At 47.5% G+C, this 18305-nt stretch overlaps 1 protein-coding gene across 1 annotated transcript in view; it reads left to right on the top strand.

Annotated features, from left to right (window-relative positions):
* LOC102251878 (sorting nexin-29-like) overlaps nt 1–18305 on the top strand; it is a 136059-nt gene that overhangs the window by 18246 nt on the left and 99508 nt on the right. The window contains exon 3 of the mRNA XM_014529776.1: nt 13226–13402. Within this exon, the coding sequence (XP_014385262.1) occupies nt 13226–13402 (177 nt within the window). The remainder of the gene's footprint in view (nt 1–13225; nt 13403–18305) is intronic.

Here is an 18305-nt window from a genome sequence, read left to right as displayed (position 1 = left end):
TGTCAGCATTTTGGAAAACCCTAACTTAACTCTGGTGCCGTGTCACATATAGAAATTTTTTGATATTTGCAACCATAGTAAAACAAAGACTTATATTTTTGATATTTATTTTATATATTTAAATGCCATTTAACAAAGAAAAATCAACCAAAAAAATGAGTTCACGTGTCACCTCTGACATGCGTGTCACCTCTGACATGCGTGTCATAGGTTCGCCATCACTGCACTATGGGGCTCTCTCCCAGGACATTTGAGATTGGCAGCCATTGGCTGGGTTGGTCTGAGTGTTTATGGGGCTGTGCTTGAGGGGTGTTGTGGTTGGACTATGAGCTCAAGACAGAGAAAATGAGCCTGCAGAGCGAGCAGAATCGCGTGGTAGCGTGAAGAGAAGCTGAGTGTGGGTGTGCAGCTAACTGCCCGGTTCTGGGCGGCTTTCTGGCTCCTAGTCCAGCCCCGGAGGGCCCAGGGCACTGCCGGCCTTTAGTTCCCTGCAATACCTTCTTATCCTTCCAGTAAGTCGCCATTTCCCCCGAAGTCATAGCGAATTGGCTTTTCTTAGGTCAAAGAGTCCGTGGTGACAAAGAGAGGGACCAGGGACAGCGTTAGACTGGCTCTCAGGGTTTCTCTCCAGGAGTGAAGCTCCTGCTCCCAGTGGGAATGGCGTGCCCAGAGCAGAGGCACGATGAGCAGAGCAGAGCCTGGTGGGGATCGAGTGCTACACATGTGCTACCAGTTCCTTAAAGGACCATTAGCAGCGGCCGGAGGAGGAGGGTCATTCCTAATCACATTAGAAAGTGACACTCTAAGGGCCATCCTTGCTGAATGATGGCCTCCCTAGCCCATTCGTTTACGCAAGGCTCCGGCCTGAACAGGACCTGATCACTCAGCTCACGTCTGGGAGGACAAGTAAATGCAGCTGACACTCCTCATTCAGGAGGGGACGCTCAAGCCATCTTTCGGGCGTCCATTTGTTTGGCATCTCCCAAGTTGAGTGCATTGCTTGTTCAAATGCCAAATTCTTTTATATCTTTTTCTTCTAATTTCCTGTTCTCAGGAACATTTGATTTGGAAAGGTACTTGGTGTAATCGAGGAGAGTAGAAAACTCCTGTGGCTCTGGCCTGGACCACCCTCTTCCCACCTCCCTCTCGCCCGGTCCTTTAAGGCTTTGCTCGGACATCACCTCCAGGAAGTCTTCCTTGATGGCTTCCGCACTGCATCCCACGCTGCTGCTCCTTGTCTCCTTGCCTGTGCTGACACTCCACTGGACACAGTTTCTGTCTGTCCATCTGTCTGCCTCACTAATGCGTGACCTTCTTTAGAAGCAGGCGCTTAGCTTTTGCTAATAACAGCTAACTCTTGTTAAATACTTACATGCCAAGGAAAATGATTGATCTTAAACAATCCTAGAAGGTGGATGCATTTCACATTAAGAAATTAAGGCACATGGAGAGGTTTATAGTAAGTTACTGACGGTCACACAGCTAATAAGAAGGTGGAATCAAGATATGAACCCAGGCGCTCTGGCCCCCAGCGTGCTCACAGTCACCGATCGAAACTGGTCCACCTCTGTCTGCCTCCTCGCAGCCGGCAAGTCCTGGCACTTAGCAGGCGCTCGTTAACCTGGGTAACTGAAGTGGATTAGATACCTGTGCACCTAAGCTCAGCTGAGAAGGGCGTTGTCAGAGGCGCTTTGCTTCTGTCGTTACCGTGATGAGAATGAGAGGCAGGTTGGTTTCCCACTCAAGTGGAGTTTTGCGGTCAGAGCAAGTTCTCACCAGGCCCTTCTCTCCGAGGCAAAGAGACTTACTGTGTTTAAAAAACATATTTCCCACGCCAGCAGCTTCCTCAAGGCACTAGGTCTGAGGATACAGCGTGAAAAGTAACTTCCCTTCTAGTACAGACAGCAGCATCACAGCTCATTGGAGCACCAGACCTTCTGAAAGGGTTTCCCTTACATTTTGTAACATTGAGAGAAGTCAGGCCCCAGCCCTGGCTTCACACTGGTCGCCCAGCTTGGCCTCCTGTCCTGGCAGGGCTGCCTGCTCCCCAGGCCCAGCGAGCGCTCACTCCCTGGCCCTGCAGCCCAGGTCAGGTCTGCTCACCCTCCCCTCTGGGAGGTTTCCTCTTCCTAAATGACATAGACATTCCTTTTGTTTTTGGATGTAGCTGTGTATTTCAAATATCTCTCTATTTAACTCATCTAATTATATTTGGAGAGAAGGGGGTAGGATATGCGCTGTCTTCCCAGTGCCCACCAGAAGTCCCACTCACTTGAAAAATACCTTTTACTTTTTTTGTCACCAAAGTCATTATTTAATAGACAAAAGAAATTTGGGAAACTTGGACAACCACAAAGAAATCATAGCTCTAGCCGGTTTGGCTCAGTGGATAGAGAGCTCATGTGATGGCAGGATGAAGTCATATTTCCTTTTAAAATTCCCCAAATGTGACCATTGGATCCCCCAGCAGCTTGATTGTGGAAATTAACTCCCATCAAAGGCTCCACCTATTTCTGACGTGCACTCAGGGACCTTGTGATTTTCTCCGTGGCCCCTGATGCTGCTGGCAGCCAGCCCCTGGGCACAGATGCCACTAGTGGTGGTGGTTGCTCTGGCTCAGGATGGGGGAGGGGCACAGTGCTTTCTCTGATTCGCCCCTTAAACCAAAGTATGACAGCTCGAGCCTGTTTGGCTCAGTGGGTAGAGAGTTTCTTATATTGCAGCCAGCCCCTGGGCACAGATGCCACTAGTGGTGGTTGTTGCTCTGGCTCAGGATGGGGGAGGGGTACAGTGCTTTCTCTGATTTGCCCCTTAAACCAAAGTATGACAGATCTAGCCGGTTTGGCTCAGAGAGTTTCTTATATCTCCCAGCTCAGTTGAGAGAACCATGCCCTGTCCTCACAGCCTATCTATGTGGGAATGGTAGGTTCCTGTGTGTGTTATGTGCATTAAGTCAGCTGTTTGGTTGGCAGGAGTCATGCCTGGTTTTGTTCTCCACCATGTCCCCGGGCCCAGCCCTGAGCTTGGCACATCAGAGGCACTGGCAGTTGCAGGGGAGGGAGCACCCAGTTCTGCTTGGGGTCCACAGGGAATGGGGGAGGGGAGACCCAACCTGAGCAGGGTCTCGAGTGAAGAGTAGAGGCCCCAGACCCAGTGTCCAGCTCGTGTCGCCTCCCAGCCCGCCCGGTGCAGCCCGGGGGCAGGTGGCCATGCGCTCTCAGAGGAGCTGAGGTTGGCGTCAGATGTCAGGAGGCAGTCGCCCTCGGGCTGGATGGCGGTGAGTGTGGGGAGCACCAGGTCTTCCTGGACGGAGGCACGGATGTGTGTAGCTCCCCGTCAGGGAGAGCAGACTGGGCTGCTCTGTCCACTTCTGAACCGCACATTGTATGCTCCTTCCAGCGGTGTGGGCTGGGGCTGGCAGTTCTTACCCATCTGCCTCATTCCCGTGACCCCGTGAACGGAAAGGTCCTTCTCTGCCGGCTAAGTTCTTCATCTTGCGCTCGGCATGGCTGCGACGCCGTCCCTCCCTCAGCAATGTCGTACCGTAAGTCAGGTGTTTTGTTCTAGCAGCGAGGACACTTAGAGTTAATAACACATGAAGCTATTTCATTAAGAGGCAAGTTCTGTTAGGATACATTAACATAGGCTGCCAACCAAAACACAAATCATTTCATTCCTTGGGTACGAAGGAAGCTAAACTAGTTAGGGACCTACAGCCATTTTTAAAAGAATCCTTGTTGTCCCAATGCCACCTGATCATCTTTAAACGTAACAGTCCGTGTGCAGGGCGTCGGAGTTTAGAGTGTGTGGCCCTTGTTTTCCTGAGGTGGGACGGTGCCGCGTGTACCCCGTGCAGCACCACACGGGCTGGTTCTGGTTCTCCTCACTGCCCAGTGCACACGTCGCCCCGTTGTTCCAATCTCTGGCTTAAGGCATATGAAATTGCAGAGCTTTTGTCAGAATCATAGGTGAAATGTCTGGCACGCGATAGGTGTCGCTAAAGGGCACATCACCTCTGTACGTCCCGGGTGTCACGGGAGGTACTGCCAGCTCTCACTCCTGGCTGTCACAACAAGCGTTACGTGCTCGCTGCCGAGGTGGAGGGGTTTGGGTTTTAAAGAGTCGTCTGATTTTGGAAGTGGAGAGGATGCATTTGCTCTCCGCCGCAGGAAGCAGGGGCAGCCCAACGTTTTGTTCCCAAGCCAGGTTTGTAAATGAGCGTCTATCCCGCGCTCCTGTGCATCACATCAGCAAGACTCTGTGTAGGGTCTGGTCCTTGCAGTTTACAGCCTCCATCGAGTGTCTCCTGTGAGGTCCCTCCTGAAACAGTGCTCTTGTCGGAGAGGCCTGGTGCCCCTGTCACGGGGCAGTATAACGCCGGGCCAGCCTGCAGCTGATCGAGGTGCGCCGAGCTTGCTCCAAGTCCCAGGTTCTGTGTTAGTCCTTGAACATCCACCCAAGGAGGTCATTTACGAGCTCTGCTGTTTGTGTTGACAGTTTTTTGGAAGAAAGGGGATGTTTAACTGCCCAGCCCACAGACTGTGAATTCTGTTTGTGTTTCCTCGCCTGCCTAGCATTTGACAATTAATTAGGCATGGTAATTACCTGCTTTAATTTTGTGATTGCACATCCTATAATTACCCCTAATTCTGTAATAAGGAAGTTCATGTACACAAGACAGATGACGACGAAGGTGAGGGGCTTACAATATGAGCAGCTGCCGCTGCTTACTGCCTGCCAAGCAGGGCAGTTCATAACTACCCAACCAGTTGGTATTGTCCCCATTTTACAGATTGAGACGCTGAGCCTTGAGATGGACGGAATGTCATCCCCAAGGTCACAGCTGTCAAGGGGAAGAGCTGCGACTTGAACCCAGGCCCCTCTCCCTGCATAGCCCTTTCACTAGGCCATTCTGCCTGTCGCATGATAGGCCTCTGGCGTGCCTAAGAGCCAGCATATTGCTGGCTTAGAAAGCTATGCCTGTGCTGGGCAGACCCTGAGAACAGATCCAGGACTTAAATCAACTTAAAACAGCTTTTAGATGATCATTCTCCCTCTCCCTGTATCTCTCACTTTTTCTCCTTTTCCTCCTGTCTCCCAGTCTTGATTGATTGATAAATATGTAGATTTATATAGATGTGTGTGTGTGTGTGTGTGTGTGTGTTTCAGAGGTAGATTGTACTCAGGAACATGCAACATTTGATGATTAGACATGGTAACAGATGTAAAGAATGTTGTCCGGCCCAGCCAGTATGACTCAGTGGTTGAGCATCGACCTATGAACCAGGAGGGCACGGTTCGAGTCCAGGTCAGGGCACATGCCCAGGTTTTCGGGCTCGATCCCCAGTGGGGGACATGCAGGACGCTGCCAATCAATGATTCTGTCTCATCATTGATGTTTCTATCTCTCTCTCCCTCTCCCTTCCTCTCTGAAATGAATAAAAATATATTAACAACAACAACAAAAAGAATGTTGTCCTGCACCATAACTGGTTGCTCAGTGGTTAGACCATCAGCCTGTGGATTGAAGGGTCTTGAGTTTGATTCTGGTCAAGGACACATACCTTGGTTATAGGCTCAATCCCCGGCCCCAGTTGGGGCTCGAGTGGGAAGCAACCAAACAGCTCACATCGCTGTTTCTCTCCCTCTGTCTCTCCCCCTCCCTTTCACTCTCACCCTAAAAAAAAAATCAATGGAAAATCTATACTCTGGTGAGGATTAACAACAACAACATACAAAAAGGGGTGTTGTCTGCACAGAATCACACAGTTCTCCTGCCCTTACGAAGCAGCTGCCAGGACTATCCCCATTTTCCAAGCGGAGAATTGAGGCTTAAAGAGAGGAAATAACCCAGATCACCTGACTAGCTAAGCGGTGGAGCTGGATTTGAAGGCAGGTCTGCTGAGGCCAGAGGCCAGTCTCTGGACCCCTCTGAATGCTGACATCTGACTGTGTGTCATGTCCAGGTGGATGCTCACCCACTACAGTCCACTTTAGACATCCAGGTCCATAGGTTAGGACAGTGGTCGGCAAACTCATTAGTCAGCAGAGCCAAATATCAACAGTACAACGATTGAAATTTCTTTTGAGAGCCAAATTTTTAAAATTTAAACTATATAGGTAGATACATTGTTATTAACTTAATTAGGGTACTCCTAAGGCTTAAGAAGAGCCACACTCAAGGGGCCAAAGAGCCGCATGTGGCTCGCAAGCCGCAGTTTGCCGACCACTGGGTTAGGATAAAAGCTCACTCTCCTGAGGATAGTGAAGGCATGGTGCTTTTTTTTTCACTTTTGCTTTTAAATCTAGCTTTCATATAAATATCAAATGCATAACTCTTAAGTTTTTGGTTCAGTTAATTTTTACTTTTGTACATACCTGTGTAACTCCTGCCCAGAAGGCTCTTGGTGCCCTTTTATATTCTGTGTAAGAATCCTTGCCCACCCCAAGGTCATTAAGATGTGTTTTCTTCTAGTAGCTTTGTGATTTTTACTTTCATATTACAATCTATGATCTCCAAAGAAATGAGTACAAAAGCCGTGCTCATGAATACTCATAGCTGCCTTACCCATAATAGTCCCAACTGGAAACAGCCTGACTTCCTACCCCAGCAGAATGGCTAAATAAACTGTGGCTTATTTGTAAATGGAATACTATGCAGCAGTGAACAAGGACAGCTGAATGCTCTGCACAACAACATGAAGACACCTCACAAGCACAGTATAAAGCAAAAGGAACCAGACACAAAGGAGCACACTCTGTTTGAGTCCTTTTAGATTTAGTTCAAAAACAGATGAAAGTAACCAGGGATAGCGCACTCAGCAGAGCAGGCGAGGAGCATGAGGGCTGACGGGAATGCTCTGGTGGATGTTCTTAACCTTTTAAGAAGCATTTCCCAGAGGCCCTGTCTACACAGAGTTTGTTCTGGATTCGACTCATCAATGGACTAAGGCAGCGGTTCTCAACCTGTGGGTCGCGACCCCTTTGGCGGTTGAACGACCCTTTCACAGGGGTCGCCTAAGACCATCCTGCATATCAGATATTTACATTACGATTCATAACAGTAGCAACATTACAGTTATGAAGTAGCAACGAAAATAATTTTATGGTTGGGTCACAACATGAGGAACTGTATTTAAAGGGCCAGAAGGTTGAGAACCACTGGACTAAGGTCTTGGTGTTTCTGCCTGCTAACCTCTCCGTACCTGAGTGCTTTACAGGCATTGCTGGGGCAGTTCTTCCCAGTGGAAAAGAAACCTCAAGATTCGAACTTCCTCTTAAAGCAGAAAAGGGAGGGTTTGCCCCGATTCCTGATTAGAGGTATTACCTCCTATTTTCTTTTTCTTTTGCCAAGTCAAGAAGATTGACTTGAAGTGGCTTTTTATTGCTTGTTTTAAAAGAGAACTTCGTTTTGCCAGAGGAGGTCAACTCTTTATATTGCTCCAAGGAATTATTATCCCTGTGGTTCGAGTAGAAGGAATTGGGCCCATCAAATTTAATTTCGATGGGAGAGCGAGAGAGCGAGAGCGAGCGCGCGCGCGCGCGCGCGCGCATGTGCGAGAGAGAGAGAGAGAGAGAGAGAGAGGTGGGGGGGATAGGAAGGGAGGGAGGGAGGGAGAGAACGCTAACAATTTGGTGCATAAATTCTTTCAATTCTTTAGTGAAATAAGTACACAGTTGGGGTTAGTATAATTTAAAAGGAAAACTTAATTTGCATAGAACATTTTGCAATTTTAGATGCTAAAAGCATTGCAGCTGAGGGTGGAGCGGTCAGGTAATTCTGGGCCATCTTAATGGCAGTAGGTTAGGAGGGAGAGGCGTAAGTGAGAAGCAGACTGGAGACAGTCCCAAGGATAGGTGATCTGCCCAGGAAAGGGGCAGTGGGGCCTCAGGGATCTTGCAGGGCATTGCTGGCTTCCGGAGCCGTGGTTACTGCAGCAGCGCGCTGTCATAGAAAGCGCAGACCTGGTTCAAGTCCTTTATTCTCCAAATGGACAGTTTGGCACGGGAAGGGGGTATTCGTCACACCAATCCATGGCTTGTTTAGGAAGGGCTGAACTAATGGTTTCTGAGCTCCTTTCTAACCCGATGTCCTTCACTTCTGAGTTCTTGAATGGCTACTATCACCCACAACAGGAGTAACAACACAAAGAAAGTGGGGAGGCCAAGAGTGCTCTCTCTAGGACAGGACATTTGGCTTGATCTGAACATTTTGTAAAATGTTTTAAAGAAAGGCAGGCAAGTTCACACCACCCTGGTTGTAAAGCAATTTTTAAGAATTTAAGAAATTAAAGGATTTTAAGGGAAATGGGCACTCTCCTGGGTGCCACAGCAAGGGGCGGAGCTGGAAGTAAGATGATGTAGGAGCCCTCCGAGCCATGGCTATTGGTGTAGGAGGGAGGACCCGGGTAAGACCTCCCCTTTACAGGGTGGGCAGAAGAGGAGGTGCCCACATGGAAGGCCAAGGGGGACCATTGAAGAGCAGGAGGAGCTCAGGCATCCTGACTGTGCCCTGAAAAATGTAGTCAGAATGCATCGCATTAGAGATGCTTGCTTTGATCAGTGTTAGGGGTTTTAAGTAAGGTGTGTGCTGACATTCACTGGTTGCAGGTTGCAACAGTCATTTATCGTTGGAGATTTTATTCTCTGGGCTGTTCTTAGCTCATGTAATTTCTAAAAATGCACTGATCCCTCTCCCATTTCTGTTTGCCCTCTCAGGGTAGTTGCTGTGTGTCCCTGGAGGATGTTAGGCCTGTAAAAAGCTGATGAGACAGCCCTCACATTTTGTCCCCCCAGAGTGTTCTCTTGGGAGTTACAGCTTGATTAAAATAATGATGTTTTATGTCCCTGTTGTGCGAACCCATCTGAACATGACCTTCCAATTGGTCGGGCTGATCTCTGCCCCTCCCTCCTTCTCCAAATTGAGTTCCGTCTTCTGCGTGTGGTGGTCTGTGTGCTTCTGTACCTGAATACCGTCCATGCCACCTTGGGAGGAGGTACTGTTAGTTAGCTCCATGTACACATAGTCAGAGGGAAGGAATGCCTGTCGGTCTGACACCTACCTGTGCTTTTTGTGAGGGGTTCCCCAAGATGCCCACCGTCTTAGTCCACTTGGGCTGCTGTAACAAACTGCTGTAGATGGGGTAGCTTTAACAACAGACATTTATTTCTCACAGTTCTGGAGGCTGTGAAGTCCAAGATGAAGGTGCTACAGATTTGGCATCTGGTGAAAATCTGTTTCCTGTTCATGCACAGCCATCCTCTCACCATGTCCTCACGTGACAGAAGTGGCGAGGGAGCTCTCGGGGTCTCATTTATAAGGGCACTAATCCCAGTCATGAGGGCTCCACCCTCATGACCTATCACCCCCAGAGGCCCCACCTCTTATACCCTCACATTGTTCTCTTGTTTTAAAAGAGAACTTGGTTTTGCATTGGGTGTTAGGGTTTCAGTATAAGAATTTGGTGTCAGGGATGGATGGGCACAAACATTCAGACCACAACACCTACTCCTTCGAATCACCAGGGAAGCTTTGGGACGCTGGATTCCTGGGTCGCAGATGGTTAATATAGGGGCTGGGACTATTTGAAAACACTGCCCTTCTCCACACTCGATCTTGGATATGTTGGTGAAAAAATAACAATAATAAGGGCTTCCCTAATATCCAGGTCAGCGGTCAGAAAAGTTTTTGTTTTTTTGTGTGTGTTTTTTTTTATAAAGAGCCAGAAAGTAAATATTTTCAGCTTTCTAGGAGATATGGTCTTTGTTGTTACCACTTGATTCTGTCATTGTATTGCAGAAGCAGCTATAAACAATCGGTAAACAAATGGGTGGGGCGGGATTTGGCCCATAGGTTATAGGTTGCCTCTCCTGATCTAGATAATTAGTCTTGTGTGTGGTGATCAGACAAGTGATTGAACTTGCCCCTCTGTGGGGGTGGGAAGGTTTTTGGACTTGTATAAGAATATACTAGCAGATAGAGTCATTCAAGATACATCAGACTAGAATTGTATCCGGCCACTAGTGCAAAGGCCCTTAACAAACTAGAGATAAATATTTGTTTTGTTAAAACATTTTTTGAGTCGATAGTCTAATAATTGGTGTCCAAAATGTCATCAGAGGCCCAAGGTCCTTAAAACATTTTTTGAGTCGATAGTCTAATAATTGGTGTAGTGAATCCAAAATGTCATCAGAGGCCCAAGGTCCGTCTGTCTTTTGCCTCCCCTTCTCATGACTTCCTCACGATCATCAAATGGCCTCTGGAGCTCCAGTCATCACGTCTGTGTTTGAGAAAGAAGGCAAAAGACAGAAGAGTCAAACAAACAAACAAATAAACAAAAAATAAGGCACTTGTTGGCTGAGTCAGATCTACTTACAAACTTAGAATCCCCAAACAATACCTTTTATTTATATCTCATTAGCCACTCTTATCTGTGAAGGAGATGGAAAATGTAGGTTTTGGTATCTTTCTGAATACATTGCTATCCCAAGAAATATTGGGGGGAAATGGGTACTGGGTGGGCAACTAGCACTTGCTATCACTCAGAGGGATTCAAAGAATGCCCCAAATACGCCACATCCCCTGAGCTCTGCCAGGCTGATTTGTTCACTGACTCAGTCTATGGAGATGGTGAGCCTGAAGGCCCAGGTCTCCATATTTAGCCAGGCCCTTCCAGATGCTTTTGGGGATCTAATGTCTACGTCACTGTTATAAATCAAATACTTGCATAATTGTGATCACAGTCCTATCAGTCATCATAGCACTGCTTGGACACCCAGCGCCAAGAAACCCTTTGCGACATACCTTTTCCTCTTTGGGCAGCTTTTACTGCTAGAAAGTTCTTCTCTACTGAAATGTCTTTCTCTACTTTCTACCTGCTGGAAGTCTGCTTCCCGGAGTCACTGGGACAGGCATCTTGGTCTGTCCTCCTCTTCATTCCAGGTGTTTGGAGATCTCGACCCCCTCTATCCTGAGGCTCAGGTTATCATCCTCCAATGTCGTTTCTCTTTCTTCCGATAACTTGGTTGTAAATCATCTCATGAAGCCTAGTGCTCCTCAAGCTTTGAAGTGTGCATGCACCACTTGGGGTTCTCATTAAAGTGCAGATCCCTTATAGTCAGTGCTCTGGGTGGAGCCTGAGAGGCTGGGTTTCTGACATCTTCCCATGTGATGCTGCTGCTGCTGGTCCACAGACCACACTTTGAGTAGCAGGTGGTCCTGGGCCTCCTGGATGTATTTCAGGTCATCTCTTAGCAGGTGGCATCCAAAACCTGACTAAGTTGCTCTGCTAGATTTAGGATAGAGCAAGACTTTTAACTCCTTTATTCTAGACATTGCCATTTACCTTTTAATGAGGTCTGAAGATTGCATGGTGTTTTGTTTGTTTGTTTTAATCCTTACCTGAAGATTTTTCATTGATCTTTAGAGAGAGAGTGGAAAGGAGGGAGGGTGGGGGGAAGAGAAAAACATCTATGTGAGAGAGACACATCGACTGATTGCCTCCAGCATGAGCCCTGACCAGGGCCAGGGATTGGACCTGCAACCCAGGTACGAGCCCTTGACCATGAATCAAACCCATGACCCTTCTGTCCGTGGGCCAATGCCCTAACCACTGGGAATACCGACCAGGCTAGATGGGCCTGACCAGGGCCAGGGATTGGACCTGCAACCCAGGTATGAGCCCTTGACCATGAATCGAACCCATGACCCTTCTGTCCGTAGGCCAATGCCCTAACCACTGGGCATACCGACCCAGATTTTTTTTAAAAATATATTTTTATTGATTTCAGAGAGGAAGGGAGGAGAGAGATAGATAGAAACATCAATGATGAGAGAGAATCACTGATCAGCTGCCTCCTGCATGTCCCCTACTAGGGATCGAGCCTGCAACCTGGGCATGTGCCCTTTGACCGGAATGAAACCCAGGACTTCAGTTCATAGGTTGACACTCTATCCACTGAGCCCAACCAGCTTTGTCATTTTTAATGGCTCTCCCACATTATTCACTTAGTTTGAATTTACTGAGACCTGTAAGTCTTTGTCCCTCAGGCTACTGCTGGGTGCTTTCTCCCCCACCTTTTACTTACAATGTTAGTTTTTTGGATTTTATGGCAGGTCCTGACATTGAACTTCATGAATTTCATCACGTTGGATTAGACTCATCCTTCAGGCCAGATGAGGTCACTTTGATATCTGTCATCCAATGTATTTACTGTCTCTCTTAGCTTGGAGGCTTCTAATAAACTCGATAGGCCTCTATTTCTCCATCTAATTCCCCTGGAAACTTCTATTCATTATTTGCAATTCTTTGGTTTAAGTCCTCCTTTCTCTGTCTTGTCCAAATATTGTGAGAGACCCTGATAGTCGCCTAACCAAACTACAAGTACATGATGTCAGCATCGGGGATGCTGGTGGTTTTCATGTGGAGGCAGAATTTATCATCCCATTGAGATGCCTATTTTTATGGTTAAAGAGGTCTTAGGATGTATATTGACATTTGCTGATTGCAAATTACATTAGCCATTTATCATCCGGACTTTACTCTCCGGGCTCTCCTTAACTCATATAATTTTTTTAAATGCACTGATCCCTCTCCCACTTTTGTTTGCCCTCGCAGGGTAGTTGCTGTGTGTGCCTGGAGGGTGTTAGGCCTGTGAAAAGCTGATGAGACAGCCTCTCTTCGGAGTTACAGCTTGATTAAAATAATGATGTTTTGTGTCCCTGTTGGGCTTACCCATCTGAACATGACCTTCCATCCGGCCGGGCTCATCTCTGCCCCTCCCTCGTTCCCCCAGATAGATTGGTCCGCGTGGTCCCAGGCACAGCTGCGTGGCTGCTGTACCTGAATGCCGTCCACGCAACCTCGGGAGGAGGTGCTGTTAGTCAGCTCCGTGTACAGACGAGGACACGCATAGCCAGAGAGGAGGAATAGACTCTCCCAGAAACTTGTCACTGCTGCAGTATGCATGTGACAGAAATACGAGTAACGCATCGCTGAGATTAACTGGGGAAATGATATACAGTGTGTTGTTCCCATAACCTGCCTGATTCATCTTTCATATCCCCACGTGTTCACTCAGTAGTACTGAGTCCCTGCTCTGTGCCAGCACTGGGCAGCAGTGGCCCGGGAGGCAGATGTGGCTCCTGCACAGATGTGGGTGAGCACTGCCCAATGTCATGGGTGGCGCACTGCCCAACGCCCACCCATTGCAATGAACTTTTAAGGAAGGTCCCAATGTTCTTCTTTCCTTCTCTTGCCAGGTCTACATCCGGATAAAAGATGATGAGTGGAATGTCTATCGGCGGTACACGGAGTTCAGGAGTCTGCACCACAAGTTACAGAACAAATACCCGCAAGTGAGAGCCTACAACTTCCCACCCAAAAAGGCCATTGGAAACAAGGTACCGTCCCGTGGGGAGCCAGACAGCTCGGCACCGGTGCCCACATTGAGGCAGACTTTCTTTTCCTTCCGTTTCTGATTTAAACACACATGTGATGCAGGGGTTCTGGGGCCTGGGGACCCAAAGGTGTGCGACCCACTGTGGGCTCTTGGCTTCATGCAGGGAGGACTTCAAATGGGAGCCAGCGGAGAGGGAAAGTGGGTGTTAGTGAAGCAGTGACACAGAGTGGCTGCTCCACAGGCAGAGCAGCCCCCCTAGTGCGATTTACTTCTTTTACTGGGGCTTATTGAATGGAGGGGTAGGGCATTCAGTAAAGGGGAGGGATATTCAGGATTTTTCTGGAAAAGGGGTGGAGATTTCTTGGAAGAGCCTATCAGCCATTTTGGGTCTTCATCTTGGCTTTCCCGTCTGATCATGGTGCACGAGTGGCTGCTCCACAGGCAGAGCAGCCCCCCTAGTGCGATTTACTTCTTTTACTGGGGCTTATTGAATGGAGGGGTAGGGCATTCAGTAAAGGGGAGGGATATTCAGGATTTTTCTGGAAAAGGGGTGGAGATTTCTTGGAAGAGCCTATCAGCCATTTTGGGTCTTCATATGGGCTTTCCCGTCTGATCATGGTGCACAGGGTGTGTCGTTTAGGACGCTAACACATTACAATGAGTGTATATGAGGCTCGGGGTGACCTCAAGGTGAAATTAGTCTCCATGTTGGATCGAGTTGGTCTTCTGCTGGTTTTAAGCCATAAACCCTTTGGGGGTTAGGCTTACTCTCTGCTTGATAATCCCTGGAAGCCTTATTGGTTATGCTGTTTTACCACATACCCTATCTCACATGCTTCTATAAATACACAACTCCAAAGCTGGCTAGTAGAAGAAGAAGAAGAAAAAAAAAAAGAAAATAGTCACCCATAACTTCACCACCTAAAGACAATCACATTATGTTTTGTTTGTATATGTCCTCTTATATCTCTAGGGACGGGTTGGCAAACTTGTTCTCTAAAGGACCAGAGAGTAAATATTTCTGGCTTTGCAAACCACACCCTTTCAGCTGAAAATACTCAACTCTGCCCTTGTAGTGTGAAAGCAGCCACAGTGTGGACACAACTGGGTGTGTCTGTGTGCCAATAAAACTTTATTTATAAGAATAGGTGGCAGCTGGATTTGGCCTGTGGGTCATAGTTTGTCTACCCCTTTTCTGGACTAAGAAAATGTTTCCCAGTTCTTCCCCATGGTAGTTATGATATGTATTTGGACTTAGGAATGTGGTGGCACTTCCCAAGCAGAGCCTTCTCAAAAGAACTTCTTTTATTATAGGGCCACTGCCCTCATGAGGCTTAACAATTTATAAGGACATAATTTGTTTCTCCCCCAGGTACCCTGGAGAAGGGAGGTGCTAGTCCTCTTCAGGTTTGCTGTTCGGTTAGTTGTCATTCACTCAGCGAGTGTTTATTGAGCACTGATCACGTGTCCCGGTGCAGGAGGCAAGAGCCCAGCACTTGAGAGGACAGGCCTGGGCTTAGCGTGAGGCCCTGCTGAATGTCTGTTCTGGTCCGTTGCCATCCCTCATGTTTGCTTAGAGCGGCAGTTCCCCATCTTGGCTGCACTTTGGATCACTTGGGGAGTTTTAAAAACTCCTGAGACTTGCCCTGACTGGGTGGCTCAGTTGGTTGGAGCATGGGGTGAGGGGGTGGGTTCGATTCCTGGTTGGGATGTTTGGGAAGGTCGCCAGTCAATGTTTCTCTCTCACATCGATGTTTCTCTCTCTCCTTTCCTCTCTCTAAATATCAATTTTAAAAAAAGATTTTTTTAAAGTACTGAGATTCGCTCACCCCCCAGCCCCATTCTGATTTAATTCATCTGGAGGGAGGCCTGGGTCCTGAGGGGTTTAACAGCACTCTCTGTAATTCCAACATGCAGCCAGGCCTGGGAGTCAAGTAGGCGATGGAGATGCTTCCGCAATCACAGTGTATTCACTAGCTTGTCAGGATAGTTCACTCAGACGAGGTAAGGTCACGACCCTTCTCAGGACCGGTGAGAAATTTGGCCCTGTGTAAGAGGGGTTCCTCCACCACCGTGGTTCTCAAAGGAGGGACAGCATCACCTGGGAGCTTGTTAGAAATACAGATTATCAGGCTCCACCCAGACCTACAGCAACACGAGCCCTGAGCTGAGACCCAGACATCTGGGTAGGGCTGGTACTCGAGGATGTGTGAGAACCACGAGCCGTCTTGTCCTGACCAAGCCCTGTGGCAGATTCCACATGCAACCGATTTCCTAGTTTCTCTCTTGAAGAAGTGCCTTGCCAGGATTTTTTTTTTTTTGCAATTAAATTTTTTTTTCACTTACAGTTGATACTCAATATTATATTACTTTCAGGTGTATATCATCGTGGTTAGACATTTAACTTATAGCTTACAAAGTGATCGCCCTGGTAAGTCTAGTACTCAGCTGGCACCATACATGGTTATTGCAACATTATTAACTATATCCCTACGCCGTACTCTGCATCCCTATGACTGTTTTGTAACATTTGCCAATTTGTACATCTTAACCTCATCCCCCTACCCCCTTCTCATGGCAAGCATCAGTCTGTTCTCCATGTCAGTGAGTTTGTTTCTGTTTTGTGTGTCATTTATTTTAATTACACGTATAAGTGAAATTATATGGCGTTTGTCTTTGTCTGACTTATTTCACTTAGTGTAATAACCTCTAGGTCTATCCATATTGTCACAAATGGCAAGATTTCATTCTTATTTATATCTGAATAGTAGAATTGTATATATGTACCACATTTTCTTTAGCCGTTCCCCTCCCTTCAGTGCAGCTCTGTTTACAAATAAATGAGCTTGGGAATTCGAGGTGCCATGGACACTTAGGTCACTTCCATATCTTGGCTATTGTAAACAATGCTGCAATGAACATAGGGGTGCATGTATCTTCCTTTTTTAATTTTGTTTTATTGCTTAAAGTATTACAAAGAGTATTACATATGTCTCTCCCCCCCTCCCCCCCCCTTTGAGCATGTATCTTCTTGAATTAGTCTTTTGGCTTTCTTCAGATAAATACCCGGATGTGGGATTGCTGGGTCATATGGTCGTTCTATTTCTGATTTTTTGAGGAATCTCCATACTGTTTTCTTTTTTTAAAAATTGTATTTATTAAATTGATTGAGGTGACATTGGTCAACATGAACATATTGGTTTCATGTGTGACTTTCTATATTACAACTTCCATACTGTTTTCTATAGTGTCTGTACCAATTTACAATCCCACCAACAGTGCACGAGGGTTCCCTTTCTCTACATCTTCTCCAACACTTGTTTGTTGATTTATTGATGACAGCCATTCTGACAGGTCTGAGGTGATATCTTTTAATGTGCATTTCTCAGGATTTCCTTCCAACTTTATCTTAGAAAACCAGAGCAAGGTTTCCATAAGCCACTCCCAACACTTGGAAGTTCCATAGGGAAAGCCGTTACTGATGGTTATGTTTACATATTCATAGATTTCGTTGTTTAAACTAGATTAGAAATCTGATCACGTAAGGACCTGTTACATCTTAATTTAAAAAGTTATAGAGCAGTTTATCTCAAGCCCAAAATTAATCTGTCATTCCATTTTTTTCTGTTGAAGAAAAGTGGAGTTGAGCCCATAAAAATGGAAGACTTAAAAATTCCACGCTTCTTCATAGCAAGGGGTACAATAATTCTTATGAAAAAAGGGGAGGGAATTATATACTGATTTAATCTAATGACTCATAGGCTTATACAAATCTTGGGACCCATCCAGAATGTCTTAAAATGTCATAAAACAAAACCCTGCCTAGCCATCCTGTTATCATTAGGAGACGTTCTCACTTGCAGAAAGCATTGCGCAGAAGCAGCCCTCCCCTGACCCTCCTTCAGGGCTGGCCTGTCTGCAGCTGGCTGAGGGAAATTAGTTCTAGGCTGCCCTGGGCCGCCCACATGGTGAAATGTCCTGCATTGTGTGGTCACTTCCTGTGGTTGCTGTCACACATGGCCACACAGGTGTGGTCCAGAACAACACAGATTTATTATCTCAGAGTTCTGGCGGTCAGAGGTCCAAAATTGGTCTCACGCAGCTCAAATCAAGGTGTCGACAGAGCTGCCTTCTGGAGGCCCCTACGTTGCTTAGCTGTGGTCTCCTGTGTTGCCACGGCTGCAGTCACATGGCGGGCCTCTGCCTCGCCATCATGGTCACGTCCCCTTCTCGGACTCTGGCCCTCGTCCTCTTCTGAGGACCCTGTGGATCACCCAGAGAATTATGGTCAACTCCTATCTGAAGATCCTGAACTTCATCACACCTGCACAGTCCCTTTTGCTTCCTAGGTTAAAGTCCTCACAGGTTCTGGGTTAGGAGGTGGCCCTCATTGGGGGCACACATTGCTGAATGCTTTCCCGAAGTGACTCCCTCCCTACCTTGTAGGTCCTCAAGCCCGTAGTTAGGCAAAGCAAACCTACCAAGAACCCCACCAATCCTAAGGACCCTGGGGGCCGGCCTCAGGTTAGTGGGCTGCCGCCTGGCTGGAATTAAGGAATTTAGGACGAGCCTGAAGCAGTCTGTCTGTCCTGGGCCAGAAACAGGGACTGCGGGTGGGTGTCCCCTGAGGTGGGTCATCCTCATCCCCCCTTCACATTCTCAAGGGCGTTGTTAATTTTGGAACTGACTTTGAGCAGCTGTGGACTTCTTCCTGTGAAATCAGTGCCAATAGGGCAGCGCCTCCCCCCACCTTCCCTTCCCTTCAGAGCGGCTCTGTTCACAAATAAACGAGGTTGGGAAGGAGAGGCACCATCTTGCTGGGCTGGCCAGTGAGGACGGGTAGTACTAAGGCTGAAGCGGGTTCTCGACGAGGTCTGTGGTCCTGCTCCTGGTGGTCGGGGGGC

The sequence above is a fragment of the Myotis brandtii genome, unplaced genomic scaffold (genome assembly GCF_000412655.1).
Source record: "Myotis brandtii unplaced genomic scaffold, ASM41265v1 scaffold6959, whole genome shotgun sequence".
In the NCBI taxonomy this organism is placed as follows: domain Eukaryota; kingdom Metazoa; phylum Chordata; class Mammalia; order Chiroptera; family Vespertilionidae; genus Myotis; species Myotis brandtii.
This window is presented reverse-complemented; position numbering and strand designations above follow the sequence as displayed.